Raw genomic sequence first — 17393 nt, 5'->3', positions numbered from 1 at the left:
GCTTGACAAGAACTAACCAGAAGAAAACAAATAAATTTTAAATTGGACCTTGAAACATGATGATGAAATTATCTAGAGATGAGATCAGGGATTTGTTGGCCAGCATCTTGTCACTATGATAAAATACCTGAGGTAGGGCACTGCAGAAAGAAAGAGGTTCATTTAGCTCATCATCTTAAGTCAGCACACAAGCAGATCCCGTGGCCTGGGTCCTGGTGAGGGATTTCTATGAGATTTCCCCACCTCCTTATAAGACCACCTTGCGTCACTCACAGGAGCCCTGCTCACACCACTGGCCACAGACATCTAATCAACAGAGTGGGGTTTGGTTTCACTCTTCTAATACTGTTGACATCTGAATTCAGAGATTAAAGGCTTGGGTGAGCTCAGGGTGGGAGACATATTTCAACCATGGCAGGGTGCCTTTTTAAAGAGAGGCCACACATATGTAGTTATGTTCCAGGTATTAGAATAAAGAGAGTGGGACATGGAGATACAGAAAGAAAAGAGCAAGGTTTCAGAAACCTAGAACAGGAGACAGATTATGTGAAAACTTAGGGTACATTAGACATTTTAGATCCCTTCTAAGCGCTCAGACAAGTGTTAAGTGTGACTGAATCTCCTAAACGGTGACTCTCAGGCAAACATTGAGGGCAAGACTGTCAAAATGATTATGCCACTGGGTAGAAGAGGGCTGTAGTCATTCAGTGAGACACAAGAAAGAAGGAAAGATTCATCAGGTTATCGACATATGCCAGAAGCACCCCTACAGTGAAGGGGAAAATGGAGAGACTGGCATTAAAACAAGGGCTAGCCTCAGCTAGCTGGCTGTGGAGAGCAGTGCAGTCATGAGATGTTAGAATTAAGAGGGAAGCCACAGGATAACTTGTCTCGCAATCTGTTTCCTCTTAAACTCCATGCGTGAGCTGCAGGGATGTCTCAGATGATAAAGTGCTTGCTACACAAGCATAAAGTTTTGCTTCAACCTCCATTACTCGCATAAAAAAAGACAAAAAAGACACATACACACAAAAGACGAAACAAAAAACAAGCATTGTGGTATGTGCTTGAAGTACAAGCAGTGGGGAGGTAAAGACAGGTAAATACCCAGGGCTTACTGGTCAACCTGCCTATCCCTGTAGCCATGCTCTGGGCCAATCGCAGAGCTTCATTCTCAAAAGCAAGATAGAAGGCTCCTGAGGAATGACACTAGAGACTTACCTCTGCTCTTCCCTGCACACACTCAAGAAAAATATATTAAGAAAACACACAGATTCAGGACAATAGTGAAAGAGAATGAACAGTCACAGTGACAAAACATCCAAGTTTCATTCTGTTGCCACGACAAACACCATGACTAAAGCAACTTAGAGGAGGAAAGGGTTTACCCAGCCCCATTTCCAGGTCATAGTCCATCACTGAGAAAAGACAGGGCACAAACCCAAGCAGGAACTTGAACTGGAAACCACAAAGGAACCATTTGCTTGCTTGTTCAGGCTCATGCTTAGCTAGGTTTCTTATGCATCACAAACTGCGTGCATAAAGATGCTGCTGCCCACATGCTGGGCCTTCAGGCATCAGTGAGCCATCAAGACAACCCTCCATAGACATGTCCACAGGATGATCTTGATCTAGGCAACTCCTCAGTTGAGACTCTTCTCAGAAGACTCTAGACTGTGTCAAGTTGACAAATCAACCCACGGGGATACCACATTCCCTGTCTTTCCCTCCATCTCCACCTCTTAAAAGGTTCCTTTACATAATGGGTTCTTTGGCAAGGTAAAGTTTTAGTTCAAACTGGATATACCTATAACCCCAACACTCAGTATGAGAAGATGAATATGGGACTAACCTGGGCTACATGGTGAGTTTGAGTCAGCCTTTGGTTTCCTAGGAAGAACTGTTCTAACAACAACAAAAAATGTTCTTGGTTTACTATAAAAATTAAAAATACCTGTATTGTGCTATTATATAAAAAGAGGAGAAGGTGTCATGGAGACATTGAGGTAGGCATGACGTCATGTGAGTCACAGGTCTGTGCACAAACCAAAAGGACACACTGAAAAGAGCCAGAAAAAAAAAAAAAAAGGCAGAGATTCTCGCCCACCTACTGCTTCAACAGAAGGACTGTTCTCCAAGCAAAGAAGCAAAAGGGGAGAGCATGTTTGTTAACTTAAAATACTGAGCAGGAGCATTTCATCCGGACACGTGAAGACTGTGAACTGCTCAAACCAGCAGTGATCCAGAAATCAGGATCTCCTGGCCAAGACGCCGAAGTTAAAAACTACATGTTTATTGAATCATAAAAGACATGCCCGCTAACAATTCCCAGTGGGTGTCTGAGGGAAATAACTCACCATTGTGAAGTCAATACCCCTTGGGGAGAAAAATATCACTCATTGATAGATATTGATTTTTCTTTTCCTTCAGAAATTCCCGAGGGGTAAATAATGATTTTTCTTCATAGCAAATACAGCTAAGGAAGGTGATGTGAAGGCTCCATTTTACCCTGTCGTGAGCATGAAACTCAAAACGATTGGTATGACTGCAGATGCCTTCTGACCTGTGGAAATGCAGAACCTGCTTCTGCTTGTTTCTCCTTCACTGTAGCAAGCTACAGAACCTCTAAGATAAGTCGATTTGTTCCCAGCTTTATTCGACAGGACTAGTAGGAACAAAGACTGCTGGTGTTATAAAGAAGCCAAAAATTCATATAAAAACTAGAACTTGAACTTTTTAACTAATATGTTTAGTAACAACTAAGTTTTTAAATTTTTTTTCATTTTTTCCTCCCTTACCCTTCTACCCCATTTGTATCCCTAAATTGTCCAAAGCAACCTCAAAACTAGAGACTCGTGAACTTCACAAAAGCATAAAACTTCCGTGAACAAACAGACAACAGGACTGAATTTAATGTATTTTACATTTAGCTTGTTGGTTCCAAGCCTCACTGATGAGGCTATAGTAAGTTATACGTCATCTGTGTCATATCATAGGTTGTCTTCCTAGGACAGACATGGAATTGAACAAAAGCTTGTGTTCTAACCCTGTGTGAAACTCCAACCTTGGATAAGAAAGGATGGATGGATGACTGGGGGCAGGGGAGGAGGAAATGTTATTCAATTCGTGTTTGTTGAAATGGGTGCCACAGATCACTGGTTGACAACTCCACAGGTTAATCCAGCACCCAGATGACAGGGTTCTCTGAGGAGAGAGTGGTGGTGTGTTGGTGAGTAGAGGCTGAGACCAAACGGAAGGAAACTGGAAGCCAGCAGCCTATGCGTGCAGTGTTATTCTTTTGCCCTTTGATGGGGATGGAAGTTTACCAATTACATTCTCGTAATCGTCCCTGTCCTGTCTGAAGGAACAGACAAATCCAGGAGTGAAGTTCATTGATGTATTACAGGATCATGACCTAGAGGTTGGCCTTGGGAAGCATCAAACCAGATTGATTTTATTCTTCTAATGGTACATATAAGCTACAGGTCTGGGGACACATTACACATCTACAGAAAAAGACCACAAAACAAAGGCCAAAAAATGTAAATTAAAACAAACTTAACACTTGGGCCATCTCTTTGGCCCACTGGGTATAGGGCATGCCACATGAGGGCATGCCAACCTGTATTCCATTCCCAGAACCCATATGGTGGAAGAAGGGTTCAAAACTGATTACCACAAGTTGTCCTTTAAGAGAAAGAGAGAGAGAGAGAGAGAGAGAGAGAGAGAGAGAGAGAGAGAGAGAGAGAGGAGGGAGAGAACCTAACTCTTGAAGCTACCTTCCCAAAGAAGTAGCTTCTTTCAAAAGAGAAAATAGCCTTGATCTACCCCAAATCCTAAAGCCAAATACAGTATTTCAAGTTTTAATTTTCCACTTCTTTAAAATTCAGCACTCGCTGTCATGCTTCAGTAGGCTAAACGGTTCCTCATTGTGTCAAAGCATTTTTGGGAGCCGGGGTAGCTCAGTTGGTGGACACGTGGCTTTGCTGATAGAATGCTTACCTAGCCTGCATGCAGGAAGCCATGGGGACAATTAAACATGAAATTGGGCCCAGTGGTGCCAACTCTGTAGCCTCTGCACTCAAGACGTGTCATCAGGAGGAGCTGAAGTGGAAGGCTGCTGGGCAACACAACATTCTGTCTTTAAAAAGGAAAAAAAAAAGAAAGAAAAGGAAAGAAAAAAGAAAGGAGGAGGAGGAGGAGAAGGAGGCTGGAGAGATGGCTCAGGGGTTAAGAGCACTGGATGCTCTTGCAGAGAATCTGGGTTTGGTTCCCAGCACCCCTATGGTAGCTGAGAGTCGTCCGAAGCTCCAATCCCAGGGGATCAGATCTTCTGGCCTCTGACAGCACGAAGCACATATGCTGTTTGTAGACATACATTCTGGCTATATACACATACACATAAATTTTTTTTAAATCTTTCTTTTGAAAAAGAACCAAAGTGTTTCTTAATTTCAAACATACACTGAGAAGTGCTGCTGCTGAGAAACAGGGAATGGGGGTCTTCTGCAGACAGGGACACCGGCAACCAAGATGGCCAGGGCAGAGGGGAGCAATGGTAGCCTGCTATCAAGGATGTCAGGGTAGGGATGTGGCTTAGTTGGTAAATTACTTGCCTTGCAAGCATAAGGACATGAGTTCCATTCCTACATTCCATGTTAAGACAAAAAAACAACAAACAAACAAACAAAACCAACCAAACAGGTATGGCTGGCCAGTTAGCCCAGCCTCCCAGACAGCTCTAGGCCAGTAAGAGTCTTGTCTTAAGAAGAAAGAAGCAGAGGGAGAGGGACAAAATATATATATAAGAAAATAAAATAAAAGGAAAAGAAAAAGAATAAATTTAATTTAAACACAAAATTAGATATGCCTGTGAATACGGTGCCTGAGGAATAACACCTACCCAATGTTCTCTATGCCTTTCCCATAAACACTCACACACACACACACACACACACACACACACACACACACACACACGGCAAAAATGGAAATGCAGCAATGACTAGATCACATCTAGCATCTGATTCAAACTGACCCAGAAGCAGAAGGAAACTCCAAGCTGTACTGTTATCGTGCATGCAGCCAACATTTCCAAAAGTAACATGTCCAGAAATTATCACGGGGACTTCGCCCTGAGAAAACACTTCCTGGGAACCATGGGCATGGTAGATCTGAGGCAGGCTGAGGAGACAGACCTCCTGTTTACAGGTTCTGTTGGGTCTTTCCTCAGAGCAAGGTCTGAAGATGTCAGCGTGCTGGCGTTGACTGATCCACAAAAGAAGGTGCAGTGAATCTGTGCCAAATAAGCCATTTGCCCTGTGTTTCTATCAAGAGCAGAATCAAGACTCCAGTAAGCACCTCAGAGCCTGGGTCTGTGCACAGGCCCCTTCCCCTTTTCCTTCAGGTTGATTTGTTTTTTCCCAGTAATCACACTTGAGTAAGAACGGAAGTCTTGGCAGTACATGGGAATTAGTTCCTGGGCCTGTGGCGAATAGTATCCAGTGGCATGGACTCCTTAAAAAACTTAACTACTCTGTCCATTTCTCTGTCTCTAGGGGGAGCAATGGCTTTTGTCTTTACAGTTCTGGAGGACACTCTGGGCTAAGAATGGCTCCTCAGTCCCAAGGCTGCCTGTCTGCAGAAGACCTCTTGCCAGAGGATGGAGTGAACACACTCAGCTCAGGCCCAGCTGCTCCAGATAAGAGGTGGCCCGTGTTAACACGCAGGCTTCCTCTGCGCCCCAGCAGGGCCTTCCTTTTCCAAACAGTCTCCCTTTAATGTTGGCCAGGGTTGTTTTTCCATTGACTCAACATCTAGTCTCTGGTGGTAAGCCAGTGAGGAAAGCTGGAGCGGGGGGGGGGGGGGGGGGGGGGGGGAAGGGACCGTGGGCCAGAGGGTGTCTAAGCCACAGAAAGATGGACAGTCAGCCACATAGCCAAACGGGCTGGACACCTGCTTCGGAAAGACAGTGACCGAGTCCCAAGGCCATGCTTCCTCTATGGCAGTCCTTCCTCCATTTGCTATGTCAGCCATGGGGTCTCTCACCACCACCCGGGTCAGCTGACCTCACTTTAGCTTGGAAAACTTTAAGGGTGCATAACCTTTCATTAGAAGTGTTACTGTGTTGTTTAAAAAAAAGAAAAGAAAGAGAAGTTATTAAATCACATTGAATAGGGGAAAGAGCATCTGAGAGAGGGAGGCTGAGGAAAGGACTCAAAGGTAGAATGTGTAACAAGGCCCTGGAGTCAGCACCGAGGACCCCCCTTCCCGGGGAAGATAATTCTAGGAAAGAAAAGATGAAAGGAAGCCGTTGAATGAGGGAGAACTAAAGAGAAAATAGCCAAAAAGGAAGAAAAAGAGGAGAGAGTTGTGACAAGGAACATTCTAGACAAAATGAAATCCAGTGAGGTGGGGGAAAACACAGAAGTTGGAAAGGGTTGAAGAGAAAAATAAATCAGGGTGCGAAGGAGAGAAGGAAGGAATGGATGAAAAAAGGAGGGGGCAGCCCCTGTGTGCAATCCAGAACAAGCCTGTTCCCTCAGAAGCTGTTTCTGGAGCCCCAGGAGAGGGCAAAAGGTTGAGGGTGGACTGTACACTTCTCAGAGGCTGCTATGCACAGTGCAAGGTCAAAGGGCATCTTCAAAACCAAATCTCGATCAGAGCCAGCTAAATGTTTTGACTTGAGGGAGACACCGTGGATTAAAAAGCAAAGCAGCAGTGTGGGGGAAAAAAGGGACTGGAAAAGAAAGAAAGTTTAAGAAATGAAAGAACCCCATGGGGGACACAAAGGGGACGCCAGAAAACACTTCTGAGTCAGCCTAACATGCTGTAAAGATCGCCCAAGACAAGTTGTCATGTCGCCTTAGTGACACTGGCGAGGCTGACACAGTACTTGGTCTCCTTCCTTCTCTAATCCCTCTCTGCGCTCTGCAGAAACACACACCATGTTTAACAGGATTAACCTGCCCCCCTCCTCTTTATTTTTTTTACAATTCTATTTTCAACAAAATGGGGATGCTGGGATCCGCCAGCATTCTCTGATGCGCAGTGAAGCCTGACCCACACGGTTTTCCCCCTTCACAGCCTTCGCTGGAATCTGGAGGGAAAATGGAAGCAGACAGCTTGGTGATTCTTCTCCATTCAATAAGCTTGTTGTGGAGACAACCACAGTTTGTGGGTGGAGACATTGATGGTAAGATAATCAAGGAAAAGCTGGGGGTACGGAAACGGGCTTATTAAAACAAGGCAGGGGCTGGAGGGGTATCCCCATGGTTAGGAGCACAGTATGCTCTTACCGGGGACCTGGGCTCCATTCTCAGCTCCTATGTGGTGGTTCACAACCACCTGTAACTCCAGTTCCAGAGGACTGATGCCTTCTTATGACCTCCATAGACACTAGGGACACACATACATACTGCAAAACATTCATACACACAAAGAAACAAATGTTTCTACAGATATTTCTATGGCCCCAAGGAAATTGTCTCACATCCCAGCAGGATGACCTGTGTGTTATGTAGCGCTTTCCTCCAGATTGCTAGAAGGAAGCTCCTTAAACAAGGTAAACAACTCAAAATAGCTTCAGTAAGTCCCTGAGACTGACCAGATTGACTACGTCCCTCCTTGACAGAGAAAGCAATAAATGCTGAGAGCTTCCCTCAGATGAGCTAAGACAAGCTTTGAGGAAGACTCTCGGAAGAGTCAAGCTGCAGACTCTGAGACTAGACAGATGCTTAGAGAAACAAAAACCAGGTAAGCTGCCTGGTAGCGGCTTAGAACACAATCTCTTGGAAAAACATTATCCAACCGGTGAGCTGTGCGGGCGGAGCAGTGCACTCCAGGTTTCTGGCTTCTGTGAACTCTCACCCACGCTGGGTGCAAAGGAGTTGCCATTTTTATAAAATTAAGACGAGAGGCAAAAGCATGAAGACCTCATTTCATTTGGGGATGCAGCTGCCTTGGAGTCACCTCTGCTCCTGTAAGTAACCACCGCCCCATACTTCGGTAAGTAACCCCAATAAAACCCACTGGTCCACCATGTTGGACTTTGGTGGTATCCATGCTTTGGACTGCCATGGGATCTCTAAGTGGGGTGAGTAGATGTGTGTTTTATCTCCCCAGGAAAAATTTTGCTGCTGGGTTCCAATCCAGGCTCTGCAATCAACTCTCTTTGGCCTTGACCAAGTTGTGAGCTCTCCTCCAGGCTCAGTTGACTTATCCATCCTATGGGGATAGCCCTGTCTACTGGGAGAATCAGATGCAACACACTCCATGTTCTCACAAAGAATCTTATGTTTTATTACATATGCCCCTGCAATCAGGAGCATAATATTTATAATGAGTATTATAAATCTATTGTGCAACTTAGGTCACTACATTTCCCATTTATTTGAAAGGCTGTATTTAATAGTCTTTTCCCATACTTGATGACATTTTCTTTCTGTTTTAGAATTTATTTTTTAATGATATGGATGTGTGCAACTGTGTGAGGTATGTACCTGTAAGGGCAATAGCTAGAAGAGGCCAAAAGGGGGCGCCAAACTTCCTGGATTTGGAGTTGGAGGGTTGTAAACCACCCAAGATGGATTCTAGGAGACAAACTGATCTTTCAGGAGAGAAGCAAGTGTTCTTAATCACTGAACCACTTCTCTAGCCCACCCACAATATTTTTAGCAGAAAAACAGAAAAAGTCGATGGTACAGAGGGAGCAGTCGCTGAAACTGTGGCAGTGGCTGCCATGGCGGCTCAGCGTCTTCCTGCCGATTGCATCGCATCTTCGCTGTTTTTATGCAAAGGTCACTTCGGAATATGAGAAAATGAGGTCTTCGTGCTTTGGCCTCTCTTCCAAATTTTGTAGAACAGAGCTCCTAGCTGAGACTTCAGAAAGCTGACCAAATCAAACACAGCTAATCACTGCCCGTGTTGGGTCAGCACCAAAATTGGCCGTGGGCTGCTCTCTACAGGGCCGCCAAATGCCAGGCTTTGCAGGGTCTTAGCAGCAGTGGTGCCCTGGAATCGAGAAAATGATCCCCTTTCCGGAGTCCGATTGGAGTGTCACTCCTACTAGACCCTTCCAGAACCAAAGCCAGACATAATCCCTGAGGAGCGACAAGAGGAGCTGTCCAATGTTTGGGAAAAAGAAGAACTGGTTTTACTGGGGTCTGGAGGAGAGAACCAGGTCAACTCTGATTCTTAGGTGCTGCAGAACGAGACTGATTTAGGAGCCAAGGGGACACTGATTTGCAGTCTGGGGGACAACAAGCACCAACAATGTACTAAGGGGTCATTGACTGAGCAGAGACCATACCAAACCTCCCTCTAAACACACACACACACACACACACACACACACACACACACACACACCCCGTTGGGGTGTGCAGGATGTCAGTCCTCTATGGGTAATGGCTACAAAGTGTTGGTCCAAGTCCCTTCACAGCCAACCTGGGATTATCAAGGGAGCTGCTTCAAAACTCTAGGCTACAGGAAGCCAAGAAACCTTGGCCTTCAGCAGACTAGAACCAGAACCCAGGCCAAATTTAGCCTCCTGCCCCACTTCCTTACCCTGGCCTGGCCCTTAACTCCCACCTCAGCCCTGTTCACACTTGAGGGGTGTCAGGACTGGAATTGGATGACGTGCCCGATGAGGCTTACACGAGTGTCTTACACACACTTACACAGCCTCTTGTTCTCACTGTCTCCTGGTACTCTTGCTATACACAACCCAACTGGCTCACTCACACTCCACAGGGACTTACACACCACCCACACCTCCTGTACTCTCTCAATTTCCATCCAAACTTTTAAAATTTCCCTCTTTCTGTCACCCACCATGGCTTCCTTTTTCTCCCAGAGGTTTCTCTCTCTCTCTCTCTCTCTCTCTCTCTCTCTCTCTCTCTCTCTCTCTCTCTCACACACACACACACACACACACACACACTTTTCATGCTCCCCCATCCACAAGTAAAGTGTAGAAAAAGTGTTCCTTCCAGTGGGCAGGGGCTTGTGACCAGAAGCCACAAGTTGCCTCACTGGGTACCATGTACCTCTCTAGTTTTCTTAGCTGTCATTTTCCTCTGTCCTGTAGGGTCACCGGCAATTTCCATTTGAACACAGACTTCCTAGAGAGCCCAGGACTTCCCACACTCCCCAAAGATACACATCAATGTCCAAGGACAGGTATGGAAGGCAGGTATCCCACACTCCCCATCCACATTCTAGGATCCACCCTCCAGAGCCTGGGCTGCTTCAAGCCTCCATTCCTTTCCTGAACCTCTGTAATCTAGGACTCTTGTCTCAAGTTTTCTGAGGGTTCTCAGGGCCCCGTTACTGAAGGCATCTTGATCTGGTGCATACTAGGTCAGCAGGTCCATTTTCTTGGCTGTCTGCCTTTGCCCTGGTACATGGTGGCAGCCAGGCATGGCCCCTACCTGCCTGTCTCCCTTTCCTGCTCACAGCTGTCTTTGGCTGGGCTTCTGTATTGCCTCGAATTGGCTTGGACTCAGTGGCTTTGATGTAATTGTATGAAGTTCTTTTTTAACTTTACATGTACTCAGGAATAGATATTTATTCAAACATACAAAAACATATGACATTTGATACATTTGTTTTTGTTTTGCCCAGAAACATTTTTTCCTGCTTGCAGTTCCCTCTCTAGTACAGGGTTTTTTTTTTTTCCCTCTGTGTTTCCATAGGCCTGACCTATAACTTCTACAGAGGTTTGTCACCTCTGACTGAAAAAGTAAAAGAGGAAAAAAAAAAAAAAACCATGATAGTAAATGGTTCTTGCTTTTCTGGGGGCTTGGACTTTATTAAAAAAAAAAAAAAAAAAAAAGACAGTTTTGTGTGCACAGGCGCACACACCCAAGTTTGCAGACAAGCATTGATCTGAATTTATTTTATATGCTTAAATGGTGTGTGGGGGGGTAGGGCATATAAAATACTCAGGCACCAGTCATTCATGAGCTAGTCTCACAGTACATTCATGTTTAACTAACTTCTCCCAAAGGTTGGGGACAGGAGAGAGGTCCCATGTCTGAGTATTTTTGTAAACAATCCAGGTACCCTGCCCACCCTTCGGTTCTAATAGAGCCAAGTAACAATCGCATCTTAAACAACTCTGTGTCAAAGCTTCTCTGTAAGTCTATGATTTGGGATATTATCCCCATTTTACAGATAAAGAGAACTGAGACGTGTTCAGGAACAATGCAAGGTCACAGAGAGTAGGTAACTCCTGGCCAGTGGCCTGCTGGGACCCTCAGATTCCTAGGTCCTCCCTTGGATCTCTCTACCCTCAGGTGGGGTCAGAATATTTTTAATGCAGCTTGGGTAATTTTGATGACTAGCAGGTCCTCAGATCCACTTGCCCCACATCGGCACCTCCCAACCCTGTCACCATGCTAGCCTCCTAGCAGCCTGCTCCTCCACGTTGGATAAAACATTTAAAACATATTTAAACAGCAATTTTGGGAAACTATGTAGCATATGGGCTTTGCCTTTTGATCTCAAAATGATGACAAACAGATACTTAGATACTTCATAAAAGAAATATTACCAGAAAAAAAAAATATAGAAATCTGGCTTTCAGCTTGGTTGTGCTCTAATTTAAACAAAATGCAACTTTGCTGGGCTCCCTTCTGTGGTTTTCTGGCCTGGGCCTGTTTGTCTCTAGTGATGGTCCTCAGTCAACGCTGAGACTGGATCTGTAACTTAATTCCCAACACCAAACCCCAGAAAATGCAGAAACACCTCTGAATTCTCCCCCTTGACTCAGAGAAAGGAGCCAGTAAACACCCCTAGACCCGTGAACAGCACTGGTTTGGGCAACGAGGAGGCCACTGTCCCTTGCTACATCCCACCCTCTCCTGTCCCTGCAGAGGGTCCCCATCTCAGCACCAGAGTCTGCACCGGTTTTGGCGCGCCACCTCCGCAGCAACAGGCGGGGGAGGGGACATGGTGGGGGATAGCGAGGGCCTGGCGATGGGACGCTCTCGCTGCCTGGGAGCAGGTGGTTACAATGTTCGGCCTGGTATGCTCCGAACTGGGGCGAACAGAGCTGAGCAGCCACTTGCAGGAAGAGGCGAGGGCCACAGGAATCGGGTGGGGACAGGACAGGCGGCGGGCAGGTGGGCCGAGCCCCGCACGCTCGGCGGCGAACAAGCCACAGCATCTATCGGTCAGCGTCTCCCGGACCTGGATGTTGCGACTCCAAACATGGAACCAGTGGAGAAGGCCAGGCAGGAGTGAGGACAGGAGGACACTGCGAGTGAGCCCCACTCGCGCCCAGCGCCAGCCGGGCATACTCCCCGCCTTCCAGCCCTTCTTGCAGTTTTCCCAGCAAGCGCGGGAGTGCTCCTCGCAGGCTTTGGAAAGCCAACACTGAGGGGACTCCGACGCGGAGAGAGGTGGTCTTGGGCGTGAAGACAACAGAAGGCCACGCGGCCACTCTCACAGCGCATTAACACCCTGTCCGAGCTGGCAAGAGTCGCGTTGCCCAGAGGCTTGGCGTGATTTCGCCCACTGCGCCCCGCGTTCAGTGGAGTCGGCTGACACTAGCACCCTCACCCCACCCACTCCCGCGCCCCTGTGGCCGGAGCCTGCCTTTGTACTTCGCTGACAGCAAGACTGGCTGATCACACCCACTGGTGGTGGCGGCGAGTGTGTAGGGGTGTGTGAGAGTGAGTGTGTGTGAGTGTGTGTGTGTGTGTGTGTGTGTGTGTGTGTGAAAGAGAGAGAGAGAGAGAGAGAGAGAGAGAGAGAGAGAGAGAGAGAGAGAGAGAGAGATTCCACTCTGTGACACCGCAAGTACAAGGAAGAGCACCCAGTTTGTCTCCTGAGTCCCTCTGCTTATCTCTGACCCACGCTCTTCAGTTTCCCTGTTGTGGACTGAAGAAGATAAGATAAATCCTGTGTGGAAGGAAGGAAGGAAGGAAGGAAGGAAGGAAAAAAGAAAGAAAGAAAGACAGACAGACAGACAGACAGACAGAAAGAAAGAAAGAAAGAGGAAAAAACCAAAACCGAAATCACAGACTCTTTGCACCCTTGCCCTCAAAGCCTGGGAGGGGTTGCAGACTAGCAAGCAATCTCGGGGAGTCTGAGCAGCCCCACGGAAGGCCTGGCGGGTGCCTCTCGCGGCGCGCCGCGCGGCCCGGTGCACTGGCTGGGTTATGTAAGTAAGAGCCCTCCCTGCGCTCCGCACCATCTGTTAATATCTTGATATTGGAAAGTTCGGTGCCTGAGGCAAAGCCAGGGCTGGCGGCGAATAGCTTCCAGCCTACTCCTTATTCCTCTAGGGCAGGGAATACCCTCCCCTAGCCCTTTGTTCGTTTCTGTCCACTTCCCCGCATCAAGCTGTCGTATGACCCCCCCCCCTCCCCATCACCAATAACCCTCCATCCCCGAGGGGTTGTGTTTTTCTTTGAGGTCACCTTGTTGCATGTAAGTCTTTCCTGTGAATATTTACGAGTGTGGCGATCCTGTGCCATTTTATGGTAAAGTGGGTGTGTGTGTGTGTGCTCTTTTTTGTTCTGCTGAGGAGAAAGCTTTACTATTATTTTTCAAATTACTTTTTCTGCCAGTCCTCATGGCTCCCAACTTCTTTGGAGGGACTCGCTGGTGTTTACTTTGAAAGCTGTTGGTTAAACAAACATCACTCGGAGGCTTCTGTGCAGTGGGCTTCCCAAGAGAGAAGCGCCGCAGCTGCTACTTGCCACTGATCTGGTGGCATTTCACTTTCTCCCCCGCCACTCAGAACAAATCCAGGTTGGGTTTAGGCGTCACGCTGGGCACAGGGGAGGAGAGGGAGAGGCCGGCCGTCAACCCGCCTCTAGGCAACACGCAGCTGGCAGGTCTGCCCCCGCTGCCACAGCGACTTCCCTCTCTTCCTCTCCTCAGGTGGGTGGTGATGCGTGGGTGGGCAGGCGGAAGGCCTCCAAGGTCCTCCAGCATCCCACTCCCGTGTTTTCCTCTTCATTGGATCAGCTTGAAAACCCTCAAACATCTCTTAAGACACTGGTGCCTGCTGTTTGTAAGGTTTCAGATGACCTACAGGCTGTGCCTTTCCTTCCTGGCCCCCACCTAAGGGTTTTCAGAAAGAACAGGAGGAAAAGTCAAGGCGAAGTGTGTTTAGCCCGGAGTCATCGTCGGATGCACAACTGCCTTTCGCTAACAACATTCTTACCACTCTTCAGATAAAGCACTAGTGCAACCTTCAGGTGCACGGCTTCTCCCAACACGAATCAGAACTTGTGCTCACTTGCTGGCCAGGGTGGGCAAAAGATTGGCTTGCAAGGAGCTTGGCCCCTGACTTCCCAGATGAAGCCGATATTTAGGACACTTCTGGTCTTCCGGCTGACTGATCGCTTTTTCACTATCAGAAAACAAACCGAGAGTCGGCAGAGATAGGGGCCCTGGGCCTCACGCCTTGTTCTAGTGGGACTTGGAACCCAGGGGAGCGCTGAAACCCAGGCCAAACAGCACGCCGGGAGCCTGGCTCACGCGTGGCCTGGACAGTTCTGAGACAAGACAAGGCTCTACAGCTTTCAGAGCCAGAGCCCCGGGTCGCCATGCCAGTCAGCTCACACGCCCAGTGTGGCCAGCGCTCGGCTTTCCACGCAGCTCCTGCGCCCTAGTGCGGGCTGCGAACTGCTGCAGCTGAGCGTGGCAAGCCGCGAGCCTCAGAGGCGCGGGCTGTCTGTCGGTGGGGAGTTCGCTTCTCTGTCCGGCGATTACCTCAGCTTTGAGTCAGGCCTACTTTGTCCCTCTACGAGATAAAGGACTTATTTGAGGGCGCTCAGGAAACTTTTCCCGCCTCCAGATCCCAATCGTGACATGTGCAAAACATGCGTCCGAACGCTAAGGGCAACTAACACGAACTGCAGCAGAATGGACTCTCTCCGTCTACCCTTGGCCTTTTTTCTCCCTCCTTCAACCTCCTTTCTTCCCCGTCCCCTTCCTTTTAGCCGTCGAACTGACGCTAACTTAACAAGCGTAAACAGATTCTTCAAGAAAAAAATAAAGGGTCGAAAAAATTCTCAGAACCCCAAATTCCACCCTTTCAATACATCCGTTTACCTCAAAGGTGCCCAGCCCATATTCCACCCCATCTAACGGGCATGTGAGTAGATAATTTCACTCCCCGGCCCCGGTTAGAACGTGTGCGACAGGAGTACATCATTGGAGGTCGGGTAGCATACTGAGCAAGCGCTGGGCAGTGCTGTTTCCCGACCTGAGCCGAGGAAGGAAGGTCTCCGGGCAGGGAAAGAGGTGGGAAGTCGGTTGGGAAATGCTTAGGTGAGCCGCTTTTTTTTCCTGCACACCCACCTGACTGGCTTGATTCCTCTCTTCTCTCTCTCTCTCTCTCTCTCTCTCTCTCTCTCTCTCTCTCTCTCTCTCTCTCTGTTTGAATTCCCTGCCTGCCAAAAGTTTCCCACAGGGCACAGACTTCAGACACACACACTGACACCGTTTGTCCGACTCACAGGGAATTAACATCCTCTCCCATTCTGATGAAACGAAGAAAGTCCTTGAAACGAGTGTGCGCGTGCCAGACGATGGCGGCGGGTCTGCCAGTGTACTCGCATCTCATAAATACTCTGTCACAACACGCTTCAACCTTTGATCTGATTGGAGGGACTCGAAAAATTCTTGTCCCCACACCACCTCTTTTTTTTAAGTCTCTAATCTCCTAGGTGTGAACATTTAAAGTGTTTTTCAGCTCTTGTGAGGCTTGGGTTTTAGGTAGTCTTTACGTCCACTATGCCTCTTCAGCAAGCACTGCTGTTAACTGTGCCCAAGGAGAGGACCATTCCAGCTGAGGCTGGAGACTCGTCAGCATTTGTCACGGAAAGCTAAGGCCCTCTTTAAGAGCCATGTTATCTGAACAAATCTTGCTGCTATTTTTCACCCAAGATGTCAAACCAATGTGCATTTTATGTGGCTTTAAGCATTAGAGTCCGAGATCTCTTGCCCAATAAACTTTAAAGTTTGTCATTCAGACTTCGAAATTGTGTAAATCCTATATTGAACTAATTTCTTTGGCCATATTGGGGTGCGCGAACTGGAGAAAGGTAGCCCCAGAGAAATGATGTTTGTAGCGTATGTGGTCACTATGCCTACAATTGAAATAATATTTTTTAAAGGTAACCGAGGGTGAGTAGTCTTCCTATAAATTCTGAGGTCTGATTGACTGGGACTCAGCCAGTGCGGGTAGAGCTTTTAATATCAGACTTAGCGGCCACAGTGTGAAATCTCTAGCACCTATTTTATTTTTTAAACCCTAAGCCTACCTGTGTTTGCTCATCCTCTTTAAAAGGAAGGTATGGTGACAGGTCCTATTGATATTATCTATGATCATTTCCAAAGCGGAACGATTTGCCCCCCCCCCCCGCAACATTCCTCCCTTTATGCCACCCCGACCCTTAAAACCTCCACTTTTTATCCCGTATACTTTTCCGAGCCTTCCTCCATCTCAGTCTGGGGAGCGCTCCCTTAGCCCGGCCGCTGGGAGAACTCCATCATCTGTGTCAGTGAAATGGAAAAAAAAAAAAAAAAAAGACCTGCGTCCTGGAAGAGCAAGTGTGTGAGCCGAGCGCCGCGGTGCACAACGCCCGCAGATGGCTCGCGGCGGCCGGGGCGCGGCGATCCAGGCGCCCCAAGCAGTGGCAGGGCGGGGTGGGGGCCGGGGCTGGTGGCCGGGGCGGGGGAGAGAGGGGGCCCCCTCTCCTCCTCTCTCCCTAGCCCCTCACCCCCACCCCTTTTATATATATGTATATTTTTTTTCCTCACAAGTTCTCTTGCCTCGCTATCCCCCCTTGAATCCGAAGGCGCCTCGCGATTGGGTGCTGGGGCCGGGTACGTCAGTGGGACTGTGACGTGCAGTCTTCCTGTTTCCTTCAGCTGTGTCTTAAAGTAAATCTTGTTGTGGAGCGGAGCCCTCAGCTGAGAGAGCGCTGGGAAAGCGACGGCCACTGCAGCCAGGGAAGCCGCGCGGCGCACACAAGCCTCTCCGCCGCGCCCGCTGCGCCTCGGGCCACCGCTCCGCGCTCCAGCCCTCGGCGCCTTCTCCGCTCTCTCTCCCCTTCTTTCCCCCCCGGGCTCCCGGCTCTGCCCTGCGCGCCTCTCCCCTCCCCTCCCTCCTTTCTCCCCTCGCCTCTCAGCACTCGCCCAGATCACTCGCTCCCGCACGGACTCACCGACCCCTGGGCCAATTATCACCAGTAAGACATCACCGCGTGCGCGCGTGGGTTTCTTCTCTGCCCGCAAGAGAGGAAGAGAGGGGGAGAGAGAGAGAGAGAAAAAAAAGAAAGAGAGAGAGAGAAAGAGAGAGTGGCTGCGCCCCACTGCTGCCCGCACCGCGTAAGTATCTTCACCCGGTTGCTGTCCCCTCCCCT

At 48.3% G+C, this 17393-nt stretch overlaps 2 protein-coding genes across 41 annotated transcripts in view; one reads left to right on the top strand and one right to left on the bottom strand.

Annotated features, from left to right (window-relative positions):
* The window catches only part of LOC143443738 (uncharacterized), a 130378-nt gene extending 113041 nt beyond the window's left edge, over positions 1 to 17337 (bottom strand). For 23 of the 39 annotated variants that reach the window (XR_013112978.1, XR_013112981.1, XR_013112995.1 and 20 more), the window contains exon 1: positions 17196 to 17335. Coding sequence is in view for 2 of the 39 variants with exons in the window: in XM_076941601.1 (XP_076797716.1) it covers positions 15483 to 15589 (107 nt within the window). In the remaining 37 variants the exon portion in view is untranslated. Of the gene's footprint in view, positions 1 to 4002; positions 4118 to 15482; positions 16323 to 17195 lie in introns of those variants that run through there. The other 16 variants (XR_013112990.1, XR_013112971.1, XR_013112982.1 and 13 more) reach the window with 10 other exon arrangements.
* The window catches only part of Prox1 (prospero homeobox 1), a 52615-nt gene continuing 52441 nt past the window's right edge, over positions 17220 to 17393 (top strand). For both annotated transcript variants that reach the window (XM_076941599.1, XM_076941595.1), the window contains exon 1: positions 17220 to 17358. The gene's annotated coding sequence lies outside the window, so the exon portion shown is untranslated. The remainder of the gene's footprint in view (positions 17359 to 17393) is intronic.

Source organism: Arvicanthis niloticus, chromosome 10, assembly GCF_011762505.2.
Source record: "Arvicanthis niloticus isolate mArvNil1 chromosome 10, mArvNil1.pat.X, whole genome shotgun sequence".
Lineage (NCBI taxonomy): Eukaryota > Metazoa > Chordata > Mammalia > Rodentia > Muridae > Arvicanthis > Arvicanthis niloticus.
The sequence above is the reverse complement of the archived record's forward strand: the minus strand, read 5'-3'. Positions and strand labels throughout refer to the sequence as shown.